The following is a 15,519-nucleotide window of genomic DNA, read 5'->3' as shown; positions in this document are numbered from 1 at the left end:
AGCTTAATAAGTTAATTGCTTAGTTTATTTAACTGAATCACGTAACTGGTTCTCCTTAACCAGTAATTGGTTTGTGTTTTCAAAGGTCATTTGCAAGTTGGTTGGTTGAAAATCAGTTTTTACTTGATTCCATTTTATTTATCTTTGTACCCCCCAGTGTCTGGCCTGTCTTCATTACATAATATATGTTTAAAAATACAAATTGATGAAGCAGATTCTAGAATAATTTATATTAGCTTTTTGACTCATAATATACCTGTTTTCTTGCTGAGGAGAGGCTAGAAATTTGGTTTGAAGATGTATTTGAGTAGATAGGTAAGAAGCTATCAGTGGTTTTCAAAATTGTTGAACGTTTAAGTGCAAGATGGTATCATTTAACTTAGAAATTTCAGAGTGCTAGGAAACATATTAATACAAATGTCACTGCTGTGTGAAAGATACTTGGATTAAAGAGAGGTTACCAAGAGGCAGTGTGGTTTGGTGTTTAAAAAGCAGATTTGGAGTCAACAGACCTGGATTTGATAGTCTTGTCACTAACTAGAAAGTGAGGGAGTGGATCTTCTGAGCACATCTGGGGAAGAGCTTTCTAGTGAGAGGGAGCAGCAGATGCAGAGTCCTAAGGTGTTTGAAGAACAGCAAGGCCATTGCGGCTAGAGTAGAGGAGCAAGAGGAAGAGTAGTAAGAGATGAGGTCAGAGAGCTAGCGGAGGGTTATATCAAAGAAGGCCTCGAAGATCACTGGAAGAACTTGGGTTTTGCTCTGAGTCAGCTGAAAAGATGTTGAAGAGTTTTATGCCTATTGACATAAACAAGATCTGATTTTCGTTATTGCTTGGATCAGGATGATAGAGGTGAAGAAGGTAAAAAGAGGTTTGAATTTTAGGTATATTGCATTTTAGGTAAATGATTGCCAAGTATAGTATAATTTGCTTTTGGGGAATCACACTACTAAGTTAAAGCAAAATCAGTGATGTGTCATTATTGAAGTAATTTTATCTTTTAAGAAAACTACCAAATCCCTAGGATGTGTGAGCACTGGGTAGAGAATCAAAGCATTCCTATTTGCCTGCATTTATCCTTGGCCACACTGATCATGCTAGCTCTTCTTGCATCGTTATTGTCCCAGCTACCACTTACGTACTGTGACTGCCCAGGGTGACAAAGTTTTAATCTCATGTTAAATGTTGATCAGTTGATAGTAGCTGTCAATGAAGTACTATATCTGGGCTTTCAACTGAACGCAGTAATTTCTTAGGGTAGTCTGCTATTGACAGAGAATGGGAGAGGGCCACATAAGCTTCATTGTGTCTTTATTGATTCTGTTAACTCCCTGAGCTCTAGATTCAACTTCCAGGTTTTTTGTTTGTTTGTGTTTATTGGACTGTTTCATATTTTCTAGGCATCTCAAAATCTACATGATCTTTCAGTCTTCTTCCAAATTAGAGGGAGAAAATTTGTGATGGTCAATGTATATCATCTAAATTCTTCAGAATAAATGAGGTGATGGTAATTACTGTTTATTGAGTTCCTACTGTAGGTCAGGAACTGTGCTAAATTCTACATTAGATTGTGGATTTTTCAGGGGGAGACTGGAGAAGAGGTGATACTGATCCTCTTGCAAAGAAAAGCTCCAAGGTTATTCTGTTATCTTTCCTCCAAATAGCTTATGATAAGTTATTTGATTAAAAATCATGTTTAATTAGAATTCAGTAGCTTTTAAAAACCATTTATTGACACTCAACATGTTTGTATTTGTAGGAGCTGACTCAGGCTTTGGAACAGAAACCAGATGATGCACAATATTGTCAAAGAGCTTATTGTCACATTCTTCTTGGAAATTACTGTGGTAACTTTTCTTACGGAATATATCATTTCTTCTTTATAAGTTATAAATTTTACCCAAGATACAGTGAGTCAAATACAATAGAGATTATCTCCGAGGATTTTAAAATTGGTCTTTCATACAAGGTGTGAAGTAGCTGAAACATGACGCGTATGTTGAGCAACGCCCATACCAATGTTCTGGGTGTCTCTTCTTCAGCGGGCGGAGAATTCATACAGATTTCATTTGTAGTTCTTGGATATACTAACAAAAAGTAGCACCACATTTATTGTTTTACAGACTATTCAAACGAAATGCTCTTTTTTGTAATTTTTATAAAAAATGTCTTTGTATATACCTGTGTTTCTTGTAATTATTCTGGGTAGAGAACCTAGGTAGGGAAAAATTAAATATCTCGAGTCAAATTACATAAATGATGTTAATGAGAAAATTAGATGAACTTTGTGACAGAGCTTTATTCATTGAGTAGCTTTAAAAAGAAAGCTAAATATTAGGCTAATAAGGTGTGAGAGTGATATTTTTTTGGATTGTATCTTGGATTAGTTTTTTTTAATTTAAAAGCATTTGTCCAGTGCACCAACTTGAAAACTTAAAAATGTAGGGCTGATGCAAGTTTTGTATGTAACTTGTTAGGATCCATCAAGTACTGACTAAAACCCTCTTTTTTTTTTGTATGTAGATGCTGTTGCTGATGCAAAGAAGTCTCTTGAACTTAATCCAAATAATTCCACTGCTATCCTGAGAAAAGGGTATGCAATAACTACTCTTTTAATTGGGTCTGGACTATAGATAGTAGGTACTTAGTTTGTTGAATAAATTAAGTTTTATGTAAATAGTAAATTTATACATTTTATAGCTGAAACAGGATTCAATTTTAAATATGATTTTATACTTCTATTGTAGTATGTGTGTTTTAAAATAGTGATGGTTAAAGTCATTACAAGGAAAAGATGAAACTGGTGGATTTCATATCCCTTTTTCGTTCATTGTTTGGAATTTATTGTATTTAACTGACTAGAGAACATCTATTTGTCAGCCAGGCTGACATGTAATGCTGTGAAAGCCCTGTATCTGTGTACTTTACATCTCAGCTTGTTTCTGTTGATAAGTGTAATTTTATTCTTAAACTTCTTTGGTTTCTTAGCATAACTCTATTTTGAAATAAGCAAGTGTACGCAACTAAATCAAGAAATTCCTTCTGAAGTGAGTTCCCAAATTGGATTTTAATGAGAATTATATTTAATGTTGCAGTATATTAGAAAATCTCTTGGCTTATTAACATATACTTAAATTATTTATTTATTTTTTTACCAATAGAGAGTACTAGGATATTTAATTTAGAAAGCCTTTTTGCATGATCTCATGTGTGTGTGGTATTTGTTTTTAATATGCTCATGCAGGATATGTGAATACCATGAAAAAAACTATGCCGCTGCTTTAGAAACTTTTATAGACGGACAGAAATTAGATAGTAAGTATTGGAATTATATGTTAATAAACTAATCCATTATTTCTGTGTTTTAAATACCCTGGCTGAATTTTGGTAGTGTAATCTCAAGTTCATTGTAGAAACTCAACATCTTTTTTCTTACTGACATTTCCTGTTGATTGCGAAATTTGAATTTACTTAAAAATTGATTAAATTGGCCTTTCTTTAGCATTTAAATCACAGATGAACTTTACCATTAGAGGTTAAAAATGATATATAAACACTCAGTATGCTTCCTCTACTGAGTCTGACTTTATGTTTTTCTAATGGACAAGTGAAAGTTTAATTTGCTCTCATTTTCAGAAGTCTTTTCAGGTTAACTTATTATTCAGGTGGTTGAGATAGGAAGTTCTACAGCAAAGATTTTTCTTAAGTGAAGTGTCAGTTTGGGTAAATTGTGATAGGAAGAAACCTGGGGCTTTGAGAGTATTGTGAGTTTTTTATGTCAGCTTCAGAGAAGTATATGAAAATTAGCAGTATGGATGTCTATGTACATGTGTAGAAATTTTAAGAGCCAAAAATCAAAAGATTCTACAAAATACAGAAAGAAGTTGTAAGTAATCTCATAGATAATTGTAGACTACATAATCAAAATTGTGTACTATAATAGTTTATATAATAATTATCTTCATCTAATGATAGAGTTTTATCACAGTTCTCTAAAGCAGTGGTTCCTAAGTAGGGATGATTTTGCTTCCTGGGGGACATTTAGCAATGTCTCAGGAGATTTTTGATTATCATGGCTGGTGAATGGGGGATGAGCTGTGGATACCTGGTGAGTAGAGGCCAGGGATGCTGCTAAACATCCCACATTGCCCAGGATTGTCCCCCACAACAGAGAAGGAGCTGGTCCAAAATAGCGGTCGTGCTGAGGTTGGGAAACCCTGCTCTAAAGTTTTGCAAGAGTCTGTTTTTATATTTTAAAAAATTTACTCTTGTGTTGCTTTGAATATGCTTTTCTTTTGTACACCTGCTTGTGAGAGGACAGTGGGCCCAACTTTGCAATTGGAATCTACAGATAGGAAGGAGTAGTGAGTGGTACATAAATAATTTGGCTGTTTAGTAAGCAAGCCAGCATATCTACGCTCTTAGCAAATTCTAAAGAGTCTAATTATCCTGTACCTTGATACATATTTGAAAACCCTGAAGAGACATAAATCATTCCGTCTTGTACATTTCTAAGCCCTGTTCCTCATTTTTTTTAGAACAATGGAAAGTTCACCACCTAAATTGTTTCCTTTATTAACATTTCACTATTGACTTTTATCTCAGTTATTTCAAAGTCTGCCTCAAATGAAAGTGTCTGTTTTTTGATAAAATTGCTTTTAAGGATATTTTAATTTTAAAACAAATTTGTCTTTTAATTCTAAGGAAAATTTATGTTAAAACTGTTAGGGTTCCCTTACTAACAGATGGGGTAAAAAATTTATTACTCAGAATATTACCTTTTTTTCCTTTGGTATGGTAGGAAGCTTGGTTTTATTTACTGATTAATTTGGATAATAGGTTATTCAAGTCTAGGATTTTGATGTAATTGTTACCCCCACTAGAATGAGTGTGTGCGTATACGTGCATAGGTATTGGTTAAGGCATATACAGTTGAATTTCATTTATAAATTACTGTACTAGAAAATTTCATCTTAAGAAATTTTATTTAGAGTACTTTTAATAATTTTTAACATTATATTGGATTAGACCCTGTACTGTTTAGATTATCATTGTTTTGAGTCTTTAGAAATTAATAATTTGCTTATGTACATGTTTACATTGCATCTCTAAATATTATAGTTCACCATCTGTAGTCTCTTGGCTGCTATGGAATCTGGAGATATGACAGAACTACACAAAGTACAAAGGTGTTTTTTTTGGTGTTGGTAGGAATGGCATGGTAACAGGAAAAGCTACTGAGAGAATAGACAGTGGGTAGCTGCATTAGAGAACAAATCTGGGGTCAGAAGAGGCTTCTAGACCTTGGTTTAGCTGTGTGATACCAGGCTTCCGTCCCACACTAACTGATGATGTATTGGGTATCTAATTCAGGTCTGATTTTGTTGTGTGAGAGGAATCTCCTTTAAGAGGAGAGGGGTGAGGGGAAATGTAGATTATTTGTATCTGGGAACCAGTAAGGTTGACTGTGGCTAAAACCAATTTTTTTTTTTTAATTAAAATTCTTCAGGATGAATGTCTAAATGTTAAATGTATTAGCATATTTATAGCTGTAACATTATGGTTGCTATAAATCCTGTTAGGACAAGTATTTTTGTATAATTTACTACTGAATCACCATTGCTTAAAATACTGTTTGGAACATAGTAGGTATTCAGTAAGTATTTGTTGAGTGAATATATTAAATGGTGCTGATGAGTGAGTGATGTTACAGTCAGTTTGTTTTTTCTAGGTACAGATGCAGATTTCACTGTCTGGATTAAAAGGTGTCAGGAGGCTCAGAATGGTAAGTATGTAGGCTTCCCATGGCTTTCAGTTTACAAAGAAGTAAATTTTTTTTTTTTTTTTTTTTTTTTTTGTGGTCACCCACAGCTTTTTTTTTTTTTTTTTTTAAATGATTTTTTATTATATTATGTTAGTCACCATACAGTACATCCCCGGTTTCCGATGTAAGGCTCGATGATTCATTAGTTGTGTATAACACCCAGTGCACCATGCAATACGTGCCCTCCTTACTACCCATCACCGGTCTATCCCATTCCCCCACCCTCCTCCCCTCTGAAGTCCTCAGTTTGTTTCTCATAGTCCATAGTCTCTCATGTTTCATTCCCCCTTCTGATTACCCCCCCTTTCTTTATCCCTTTCTTCCCCTACCGATCATCCTAGTTCTTATGTTCCATAGATGAGAGAAATCATATGATAGTTGTCTTTCTCTGCTTGACTTATTTCACTTAGCATTATCTCCTCCAGTGCTGTCCATGTTGTAGCAAATGCTGAGAACTCGATCTTTCTGATAGCTGAGTAATATTCCATTGTATATATGGACCACAACTTCTTAATCCAGTCATCTGTTGAAGGGCATCTCGGCTCCTTCCACGATTTAGCTATTGTGGACATTGCTGCTATGAACATTGGGGTGCATATGGCCCTTCTCTTCACTACGTCTGTATCTTTGGGGTAAATACCCAGTAGTGCAATGGCTGGATCATAGGGTAGCTCAATTTTTAACTTTTTAAGGGACCTCCACACTGTTTTCCAGAGTGGCTGTACCAACTTGCATTCCCACCAACAATGTAGGAGGGATCCCCTTTCTCCACATCCTCTCCAACAATTGTTGTTTCTTGCCTTGTCTATTTTTGCCATTCTAACTGGCGTAAGGTGGTATCTCAGTGTGGTTTTGATTTGAATTTCCTTGATGGCTAATGATTTTGAACATTTTTTCATGTGTCTGTTAGCCATTTGTATGTCTTCATTGGAAAAGTGTCTGTTCATATCTTCTGCCCATTTTTTGATTTGTTTATTTGTTTCTCGTGTATTGAGTTTGAGAAGTTCTTTGTAGATCTTGGATACCAGTCCTTTATCTGTAGTGTCATTTGCAAATATATTCTCCCATTCCGTGGGCTGCCTCTTAGTTTTTCTGACTGTTTCCTTGGCTGTGCAGAAACTTTTAATCTTGATGAAGTCCCATAAATTCATTTTATCTTTTGTTTCTCTTGCCTTTGGGGATGTGTCATGAAAAAGGTTGCTTTGGCCGATGTCGTAGAGGTTGTTGCCTATGTTCTCCTCTAGAATTTTGATGGATTCCTGTCTCACATCGAGGTCTTTCATCCATTTGGAGTTTATTTTTGTGTATGGTGTGAGATAGTGGTCAAGTTTCATTCTCTTGCATGTAGCTGTCCAATTTTCCCAGCACCATTTATTGAAGAGACTCTTTTTCCCACCGGATGTTTTTTCCTGCTTTATCAAATATTAGTTGCCCAAAGAGCCGAGGGTCCATTTCTGGGCTCTCTATTCTGTTCCATTGGTCTATGTGTCTGTTTTTGTGCCAGTACCATGCTGTACAAAGAAGTAAATTTTTGACATTTTTTGGATTTAAACAAATTTGTTTTTGACTTTATAAATCATAAATTTAAATAGTGTATATTCCCTTAGATAGGGATTTCTAAGGTTTTGTTATGTTGAAAGGAGACTTGGATGGATTTGTTTTGCAGTTGTGTTATCGGTAAGAAATTACTAAAAGTCTACAGTGACTCTGGGATGTAAAATTAAACCACTTTTTTTTATTCAGAATGTATGGAAAATTGGCTTATGTAATCGATTAGTATGTTTGTGCTATAAAAGTCATGTATTTGACTTTGCCTGTAAACGTACTGTTAAATGGAAATGTTTGTCTTTTTATGTTTTTAATAGGATCACAATCTGAGGTGGTAAGTACAAAATTTTTATTCTTCATGTTCTTACTTAATTATAATTTTGCCATATATTTGAGACAGGACTCTGAATGATCTTTCTTTTACTTAGATCTTAAGCAATTCCATGTAAATACTTTTTCCTTTAGCAACTGAAATAATACCATTTTTGGTGAAATAGATGATAGAGGTTGATAGTCATGAAAATTACTGGGCTCGTTTAATGTGTGCTGAAGTTGATTTGGCCTATTTTAGTATGGTCAGGACGGTTATGTTTTTATTTTTTCCTTTCTGAAAAGTCATCACATTTAGGTTAAACAGCTGCTGCCTAGAAAGCACTTTCAGGGTTTATTAGTGGTGTACTAAGAACACAAAAGTTAAGTAAAATTTGGAAATATTTATCTGTCTAATTCAGTTTACATTTGTTTTGCATATGAAGATTTCCAAGTCTTTTCAGTTATTTAAAGTTATGGTGGAGTTGAAAGTTGTTTGATTTTTTTTTTTTTTAACCACTTAGGTTTATATATAACACACATAGTTCCATTACGGCTAGTGGTTTTTAGCAGCAATCATCTGCAGTTTAGTCAGTAAATAAAATGACAGGGAGTCAGGAGGTGTGTGTGTAGTTTTAACTCTGTCGGCAGTTAATCTGCTTCGATCTCTTCACGTCTGAAGGAAGATTTACATCTCTGTCTTCCAGAATTCCATTGTGACATCGAGAAAGTCTTTTATTTTCTGGGCTTTCTGCATGTGTAAACTGGGCCTAATAGAGCTAATCTACTTCAGGTTGTGAGCATCAGGCCAGTTATGTGTATCTGTAGTGACTGGAGTTTGGAACAGCACCAAAAGTGAGCCCTGTCTGGTTATCCCTATACCTCAAAGGCTTGTCCATATTCCTAAGGGTGATGCACAAGGGAAGTATTTAAAAGTTGGCTTCCTTCGGGGCACCTGGGTGGCTCAGTTGATTTAGCGTCCAACTCTTGATTTAGGCTCAGGTGATGATCTCAGGGTCGTGAAATCCAGCCCCGTGTCGGGCTCTGTGCTCAGCGTGGAGTCTGTCCCTCTCCCACTGCTCACTCTCACTAGCTCCCTGTAAATAAATAAATAAAAGCTTTAAATAAATACACAAAAGTTGGCTTTCTTCACTTGCTGGTATTTTTGTTTAGGTCTTATAGTATTATATTTGGGATTGGTACTAGTCCTGAAAACAAGAGAATAGCTTTTGGATCCTACTTTGTCTAGTAACACAAACAGCTGTTTAGCCACAGTGCATTTTGTCACTGGTGTGGCTCACACTAGTTTAATCTTTGTACGAAGGTGAACGGGAATAAACTGTTCTAGTCATTATCTCTACTTGATATCACGTGGATTCACGTATTTCTCAATAGTTAACACTGGAGAGTAATTCTGAGTTACACTCAAATCTGTAGAGGGGTTTTATTTTCTTCCTATAAAGAAGAAATCCCATCTCCTCCCTATCATTTAGGGACAACTTAGAGGTCACTTAAGACCCAGGGCAAGTTCTTTAGATTTACATAGTCTTAACTGGCACACATGTAGTTTAGGAAACTATGGATTGGTCAACAATCAGTTTGTTTCTTGATGGGCAGTGTAGAATGTTTGTTGCTCAGAGGCCATAAACAGAGTAAGCTATCTGGAAGGCACCGTAGAAATGTTCCTTCATATATTCCAGAGCAATGTTTGATGCCATTGCTAAGCCTGAAGGTTATACCATTTCTAAAAAATGTGGGGTTTTTTGTAATTTTTTTAAAAATGTCATTGTTATTTTCGGTTTAGAGAATAAACCGTAAACTTTGATTTAGAAAGTAAACCATGAGCAAGTAAAGGTGGAACTGGATATTTAAATATAACCTTTTCTAGTCATAATTTTAGAAAGTTTTTTGGGTTTTATGCATTTATTTTATTTTTACTTCTTATTATTTTTTTTACTTAAATTCAATTGAATTAACATATAGTGTATTAGTTTCAGAGGTAGAATTTAGTGATTCATCAGTTGCATATAACACCCGGTGCTCATTCCATCAAGTGCCCTCCTTAATGTCCATCACCCAGTTACCCCATCCCTCCACCCACCTCCCCTCCAACAACCCTCAGTTTGTTTCCTATGGTTAAGAATCTGTATGGTTTGTCTCCTTCTCTGTGTTTGTCTTATTTTTCCTTCCTTTCCTCTTATGCTTTTATTTTAGAAGAAAAATCTTTTTTGAGATTTTAATTCATAAAATTGTAAAAGTGTTGAATATTCTAATAGTTTGTGATGACTGACATTATTTAACAATTATGAATACCATGCTTTGTCTTTGAGGGACATTTTCATGTAGTTATTCCATATCAAAGTAACCATAGCACTGGGTAAATTAATAATACATGCATTTTAATATAGAGTCGCTAATTTGTAAAAATCTTTGTCTTGCAACTTGCCAAAATCAGTCTGCATCCCAGAGGACTCATCAGTCAAAAATCAAGTAAGTGTTTCCTTTTCATAAAACAATGCATGATAAATAAGCCTAAAGGGAAAAATCCTGTTGTTTAATAGTAAGCAAGTCCTTACCCTGTGATGTTCAGTGTTTTTTAGTTTTATTAGAAATTGTGTTTAGCCTGGGAAAACTAATTCTAAGGCTGTTTACTGATTGATGTTAGTGTTTATATTAAGGTTAAATTTAAATCGGTTCTCCAGGGGCGCCTGGGTGGCACAGCGGTTAAAGCGTCTGCCTTCGGCTCAGGGCGTGATCCCGGTGTTCCGGGTTCGAGCCCCACGTCAGGCTCCTCCTCTATGAGCCTGCTTCTTCCTCTCCCACTCCCCCTGCTTGTGTTCCCTCTCTCACTGGCTGTCTCTATCTCTGTCAAATAAATAAATAAATAAATCTTAAAAAAAAAAAATAAAAATAAAAAAAAAATAAATCGGTTCTCCATTTTAAACTTGCTTCATCTGGTTCTGTATTATGTGACCTTTCCATGTATGACAAGAGCCTCTTCCAGTTGTTACTACACAGGTAAATAAATTAGTAGTAGGCTTGAGAGAATTGTAACTACCTGCCTTTTTATTTTAGAGTAAATTTTTCAGAGTAATTCTGCATGAGTTGAAAGGGACTATTGCTGAGGGCAACAGTTACAATAATGAATTAAGCATCTAGCAAGTATTCGAATTTATTTTTAATTATTCATTAGGCATGTGTACAACTTGTATTCTTAGGACTGTAACAGAAAGAAACACAAGGCATTGATCTGGAGCTTTGCATCCTCACTGAATTTCAGAGGGAAACTGTGAGACTCTTAAAGTTCATTTCTTTAATCAAGGTGCATTTTAATTACCTAAAATGGTTTGGAAATGTTAAAACAATCTATTCGTGCTCTTTCTGGGGAGATGTAGGATGACTCTCCAAGTACCAAGTAGACAAGGAACTTTGACTAGCTTGGTGACAGCGGCCGGAGTAGAATATAAACATCAAATAATAATTATGTTTGGAGCATAAAATAATCCAACATTGATTTAATACTGGTATTGTGTACCAGGCACTGTGCTTAGTTCAAGGAATATAATAGTGGCAGGATAGATAAACCACTCTGCCTCATGGAGTTTATAATCTAATATAGTCTAATTTGGAAGTGAGGATCCCTACATTTCTAGAGCCTTCTGTGGGAAAGATACACATAATTAGAATCTCTAGGCACATTAGTTTTCCCATGTGCCTTGAGACTGAAGGAAGATACTGTATTTAATATTGTGCCTGGCAGGATGAGTTAAATTTTAAATTATTTTAATTTTAGCTCATTTGCTTCTGCTCCCTGTGTTCAGGTCTGTTTGCCCAGCTTCAGTTAAGAGACTTTGGAGTGTGGAGTCTCGCTGACATGGGTCCATTGTAACACCTGTCACTGACTGGCTGATTGCTCCGCCCTTCAGGGCTTATTTTTCATCTGTAAAAGAGGGATAGAAGTGCTTTTTCTTACTTAGTATTAGGTTGAAATGAAAGCGTAAAGCTGTTAATGGTATAATAGTATAATAATGGTTAGCCGTTAAGAGTAAATTTCATCTTTAACATTAGCTTAAGCACAACAATATTAGAGATGTAAGTCAGAACCCAGAAAATCATGTAAGTATTCAACTCTCTTGGAAAGGTTGGAGGCATCGTATCCTACTGTTTTTTTTCCATTAGTGCAGATCAAAGAAAATTATTTATATAAAATTGTTTCCATGAATCACCATCTGCTTTGCTTATTTGTTCCTCAAGGTGGAGCTCTTGTTGTTTATCAGATTGTAGTTTTTATCTTAACAAAACATAAAGAAGCAATAACTGTAAGAAAATTTGATGTTCTGAAATGGTTTTTTTTCTTTTTTAATAGGTATGACTGGTATCAAACAGAATCTCAAGTAATCATTACACTTATGATCAAGAATGTTCAGAAGAATAATGTAAATGTGGAATTTTCAGAAAAAGAGGTTATTACAGTCTTTGAACCATTTTTTATTTTGAGATTAAATACTTTTATTTGCAAATATACCATACTGTAGAATAATCTATAGCAGTTTATCAGCTATATCATTTCTTCCTGAGATGTGGAAAATGCCGATGAAAATCTGAAACATGGCTTTTCAGCTTGAATGATCTTAAATTTTGAGACAAAAGTATTTATACTTTAGGTTATAGCTAGATGTCCATTATTTTCTTTTTGTTTAGATTTGAAATTCAAAGCAGAACTTGGTTGACAAATATAAGACATTAGTAAGATATGTGATTTGGTTACATTTGTGTAGTATACTTTATGAAAAAGGTCTGCTTATTTGCTGTATGATTTATATGTCTTAGAATTTACTAACCACATTAAATTAGTGTGACTTGTAATAACTTGATTTCTTAGCATTTAGTAGAAAACTTCAGTGATATTTAAGTTAGTGGTAGAAGTAGATGTTCTGCATATGAATACTTCTTTTGTTACATACTGTATTGTTTTGCTCTTGTATCTTGAGTTTTCTAGAGATACAAATGTTAAATATGTGTTTGAAACCTACTATTTTCTACTTATTTAATTATGTATGTGAGAATCCATGTAAAGGATACCAGGTAGAAAAAAAAGGATTATTTTGAATTTCTTAAATCTGATTTTCCATATAAAGTGTTTAAAAAAATCTGCATTAGTATTGAAGTTCTGCAATTATATTCAGTGTAAGTATTTTACCTTTCATTATATAAATTTATAAAATGTGCTGCTGATTTTGTGTTCATTAGTTGTCTGCTTTGGTGAAACTTCCTTCTGGAGAGGATTACAATTTGAAACTGAGACTTCTTCATCCTATAATACCAGAACAGAGCACATTTAAAGTACTTTCAACAAAGGTAGGACAATTTTAAAAGAGTTGTCCATAGTGGGGGCATCTGGCTGGCTCAGAAGAGCGTTTGACTCTTGATCTTGGGGTCATGAGTTCGAACCCCACCTTGGGTATAGAGATTATTTAAATGAGTAAAAGTTGTCACTAGTAATATTTTCAGGATAAAGAAATATTGGTCAACTAATTGCCCATGCGATTATAAGCTTATAGATCCTTTTAAGTGCATATTTTCAAATTAAAAGGTACAGGAAAATGGGCGCCTGGGTGGCTCAGTCGGTTGGGCATCTGCCATCAGCTCAGGTCATGATCCTGGAGTTCCAGGATCAAGTCCTGCATTGGGCTCCTCACTCATGGAGATTCTGTTTCTCCCTCTGACCCTCCCCTTTCTTGTGCTTTCTCTGTCTCACTCCCTCTCTCAAATAAATAAATAAATAAAGTCTTAGAAAAAAATAAGAAAGGGACAAGTAAATAAGGACAATAAATTTTGAATAACAATTTTCCCTTCCCTGGATTCTGGGACAATGGAATTTAAAAGTCAGTTTAACCTCAGTAGTGTTAGTATACTTAAGATTGGTATATTTCTTATAAGAGGTTTTCAGAAAAGATGAAATTATCAGCCTCTCTTTAAGATTTGATACCGAAAGGCTCTTCTCTTGAACTTGTCTGTTTTGATGTACAGATACTTTCTTACCCTACTTTAATGTAGCTAAAAATACAAACTACTGTGAATGAATGAAGCAGATGAATCTGCTTTTTTTTGTTTTTTAGTTAAGCTGAATTTTAGAATATTTTGTTACGAGGGAATACTGAGTGATTTAAACTGCAGTTCGAGTAATTATATAATTTTTAAATTTATATTTTCAAAAAGAAGTAAAATGTCCAATAGAATTAAAATTCATAGAATGTTTTAAAAAGCAATCAAAAGATGTAGGTAATGTAATTAAGTAGGACAAGTACTGAACTGAAAAATAAAAAAAAATCTGACTCTGGTTCTTTGCTTGCCCTGTGAATTTAGATTAGTCACAAAATTATTGTAGGACTAAATTTTCACCGTCTTTAAAAATGAGAGATATGGACTAAATGAGCTGAAATTTTTTCATCTGTGAAATTGTATGAAGGTATATAATGAGTTATGACTGCAGATGATGTAAGTAGACTTTTTCCATTACTATGCCTTCTTTAGACACATGTCTTACAACATACTATGTTAGTAACTATTCAGTTGAAGTTCTAAGAATCAGGGTTGGCCTGTGTCTGGGAGAATACGGTAACTGGGCCTGCAGAAAGAAGAGGATGCCTGCAGAGCATTTGAGCAGAAGTGCAAAGTTAAGAAGTGGTAGTTTTTTGCATCTAGTTAGAAGTGATTTGCCCACTTATTTATTTGAAGATTACAAAGTACGAGTGGAGAGAAGAAACAGTTGTTTGGATGATAAAAAGTGAGAAAAAGAGATGAAATCTTAGCAAGATTTTAGTCTTACTGACCCCATCCACATAGTGTAGAATTTGTTTAATAAAAGAAGTTGGGGAAATAATTAACCACAAAACTCTAGCTAGATTTGGGAGATCAGATAATTATGAGTTTGGCATTTTTGTACATATTTTTATCAACCGGTTGTTAATGCATGTTCTCTTAAAGTTGTTTAAGTAGAAACTGATTTGTGTGAATAGATGGTAATTGACTTAAAAACTTGTGTTACTGGGTCTCATATAATTTTTGGAAGACTAGGATGTGTGGTAATAAATACACAAGTTTGTGTGGCTAAAATTGAGAATGTTAATGAAGCACTGTTATCTCTCATTCTTTAATTCTCCTTTGAATCTTGAGTGCTTGTTGATTCTAACCATTCTGCAACTGTCCTGCTGTATTTCCAGTTTGCTTTTTTGGTCCCTTCTTTCTTTAAATGCTACGTTACTGCTTTTCTTTTTTGTATAGTAGTTTATGTATACATTTCATTCCCCTTGTGTTTAGTCTGTGAGACTAAGAAGCAAGTCCTATTTGTGTGTTTGTATATGCCCCAGGGAAGGGTGCCCCAGTTAACTGCACAAACAATGAGTAATTTTTTAGTATAAGTATATTCCGTTTGTTAAATTTACCCAGCCCTGTGTGTTGTACATAGTGCTCCTCGGTAATTGTTCAGTGAATGAATTTCAATTGGGTTCTGCTGTTAACCCTTCAACGTTGGCAGAGTATTTTTATTCTTTGTTTTATAGATGAAAAGAAACCGAGGTTCACAGACTTTAAATGCTTTCCCTGAGTTTACATAGTTACTAAATTGTTCATCCTGGCCCAAGAGGAATACTTTTATTTCTGGAAAGCTGGTGCTTCTTTGCTTAGGTTTTTCTAAGTTCTGTATTAAAGAATTAAAACTCTAACGATGTGTAATGGAAGATGATTATTTTTCTTGTCTTAACCCAAAGTAATATATATTAGTTTTGTTAGACTACCAACTTTTAAGCTGTATTTTATGAGAAACAAATTAAAATAATTG

At 34.6% G+C, this 15,519-nt stretch overlaps 1 protein-coding gene across 1 annotated transcript in view; it reads left to right on the top strand.

The window, feature by feature from the left end:
- SUGT1 (SGT1 homolog, MIS12 kinetochore complex assembly cochaperone) overlaps positions 1–15,519 on the top strand; it is a 64,489-nt gene that overhangs the window by 6,105 nt on the left and 42,865 nt on the right. The window contains exons 3-10 of the mRNA XM_026493368.4: positions 1,758–1,845; positions 2,522–2,591; positions 3,243–3,313; positions 5,730–5,783; positions 7,688–7,704; positions 10,135–10,169; positions 12,046–12,142; positions 12,930–13,037. Of these exons, the coding sequence (XP_026349153.1) occupies positions 1,758–1,845; positions 2,522–2,591; positions 3,243–3,313; positions 5,730–5,783; positions 7,688–7,704; positions 10,135–10,169; positions 12,046–12,142; positions 12,930–13,037 (540 nt within the window). The remainder of the gene's footprint in view (positions 1–1,757; positions 1,846–2,521; positions 2,592–3,242; positions 3,314–5,729; positions 5,784–7,687; positions 7,705–10,134; positions 10,170–12,045; positions 12,143–12,929; positions 13,038–15,519) is intronic.

Source organism: Ursus arctos, unplaced genomic scaffold (assembly GCF_023065955.2).
Source record: "Ursus arctos isolate Adak ecotype North America unplaced genomic scaffold, UrsArc2.0 scaffold_10, whole genome shotgun sequence".
NCBI classification, from domain to species: Eukaryota; Metazoa; Chordata; class Mammalia; order Carnivora; family Ursidae; genus Ursus; species Ursus arctos.
This window is presented reverse-complemented; position numbering and strand designations above follow the sequence as displayed.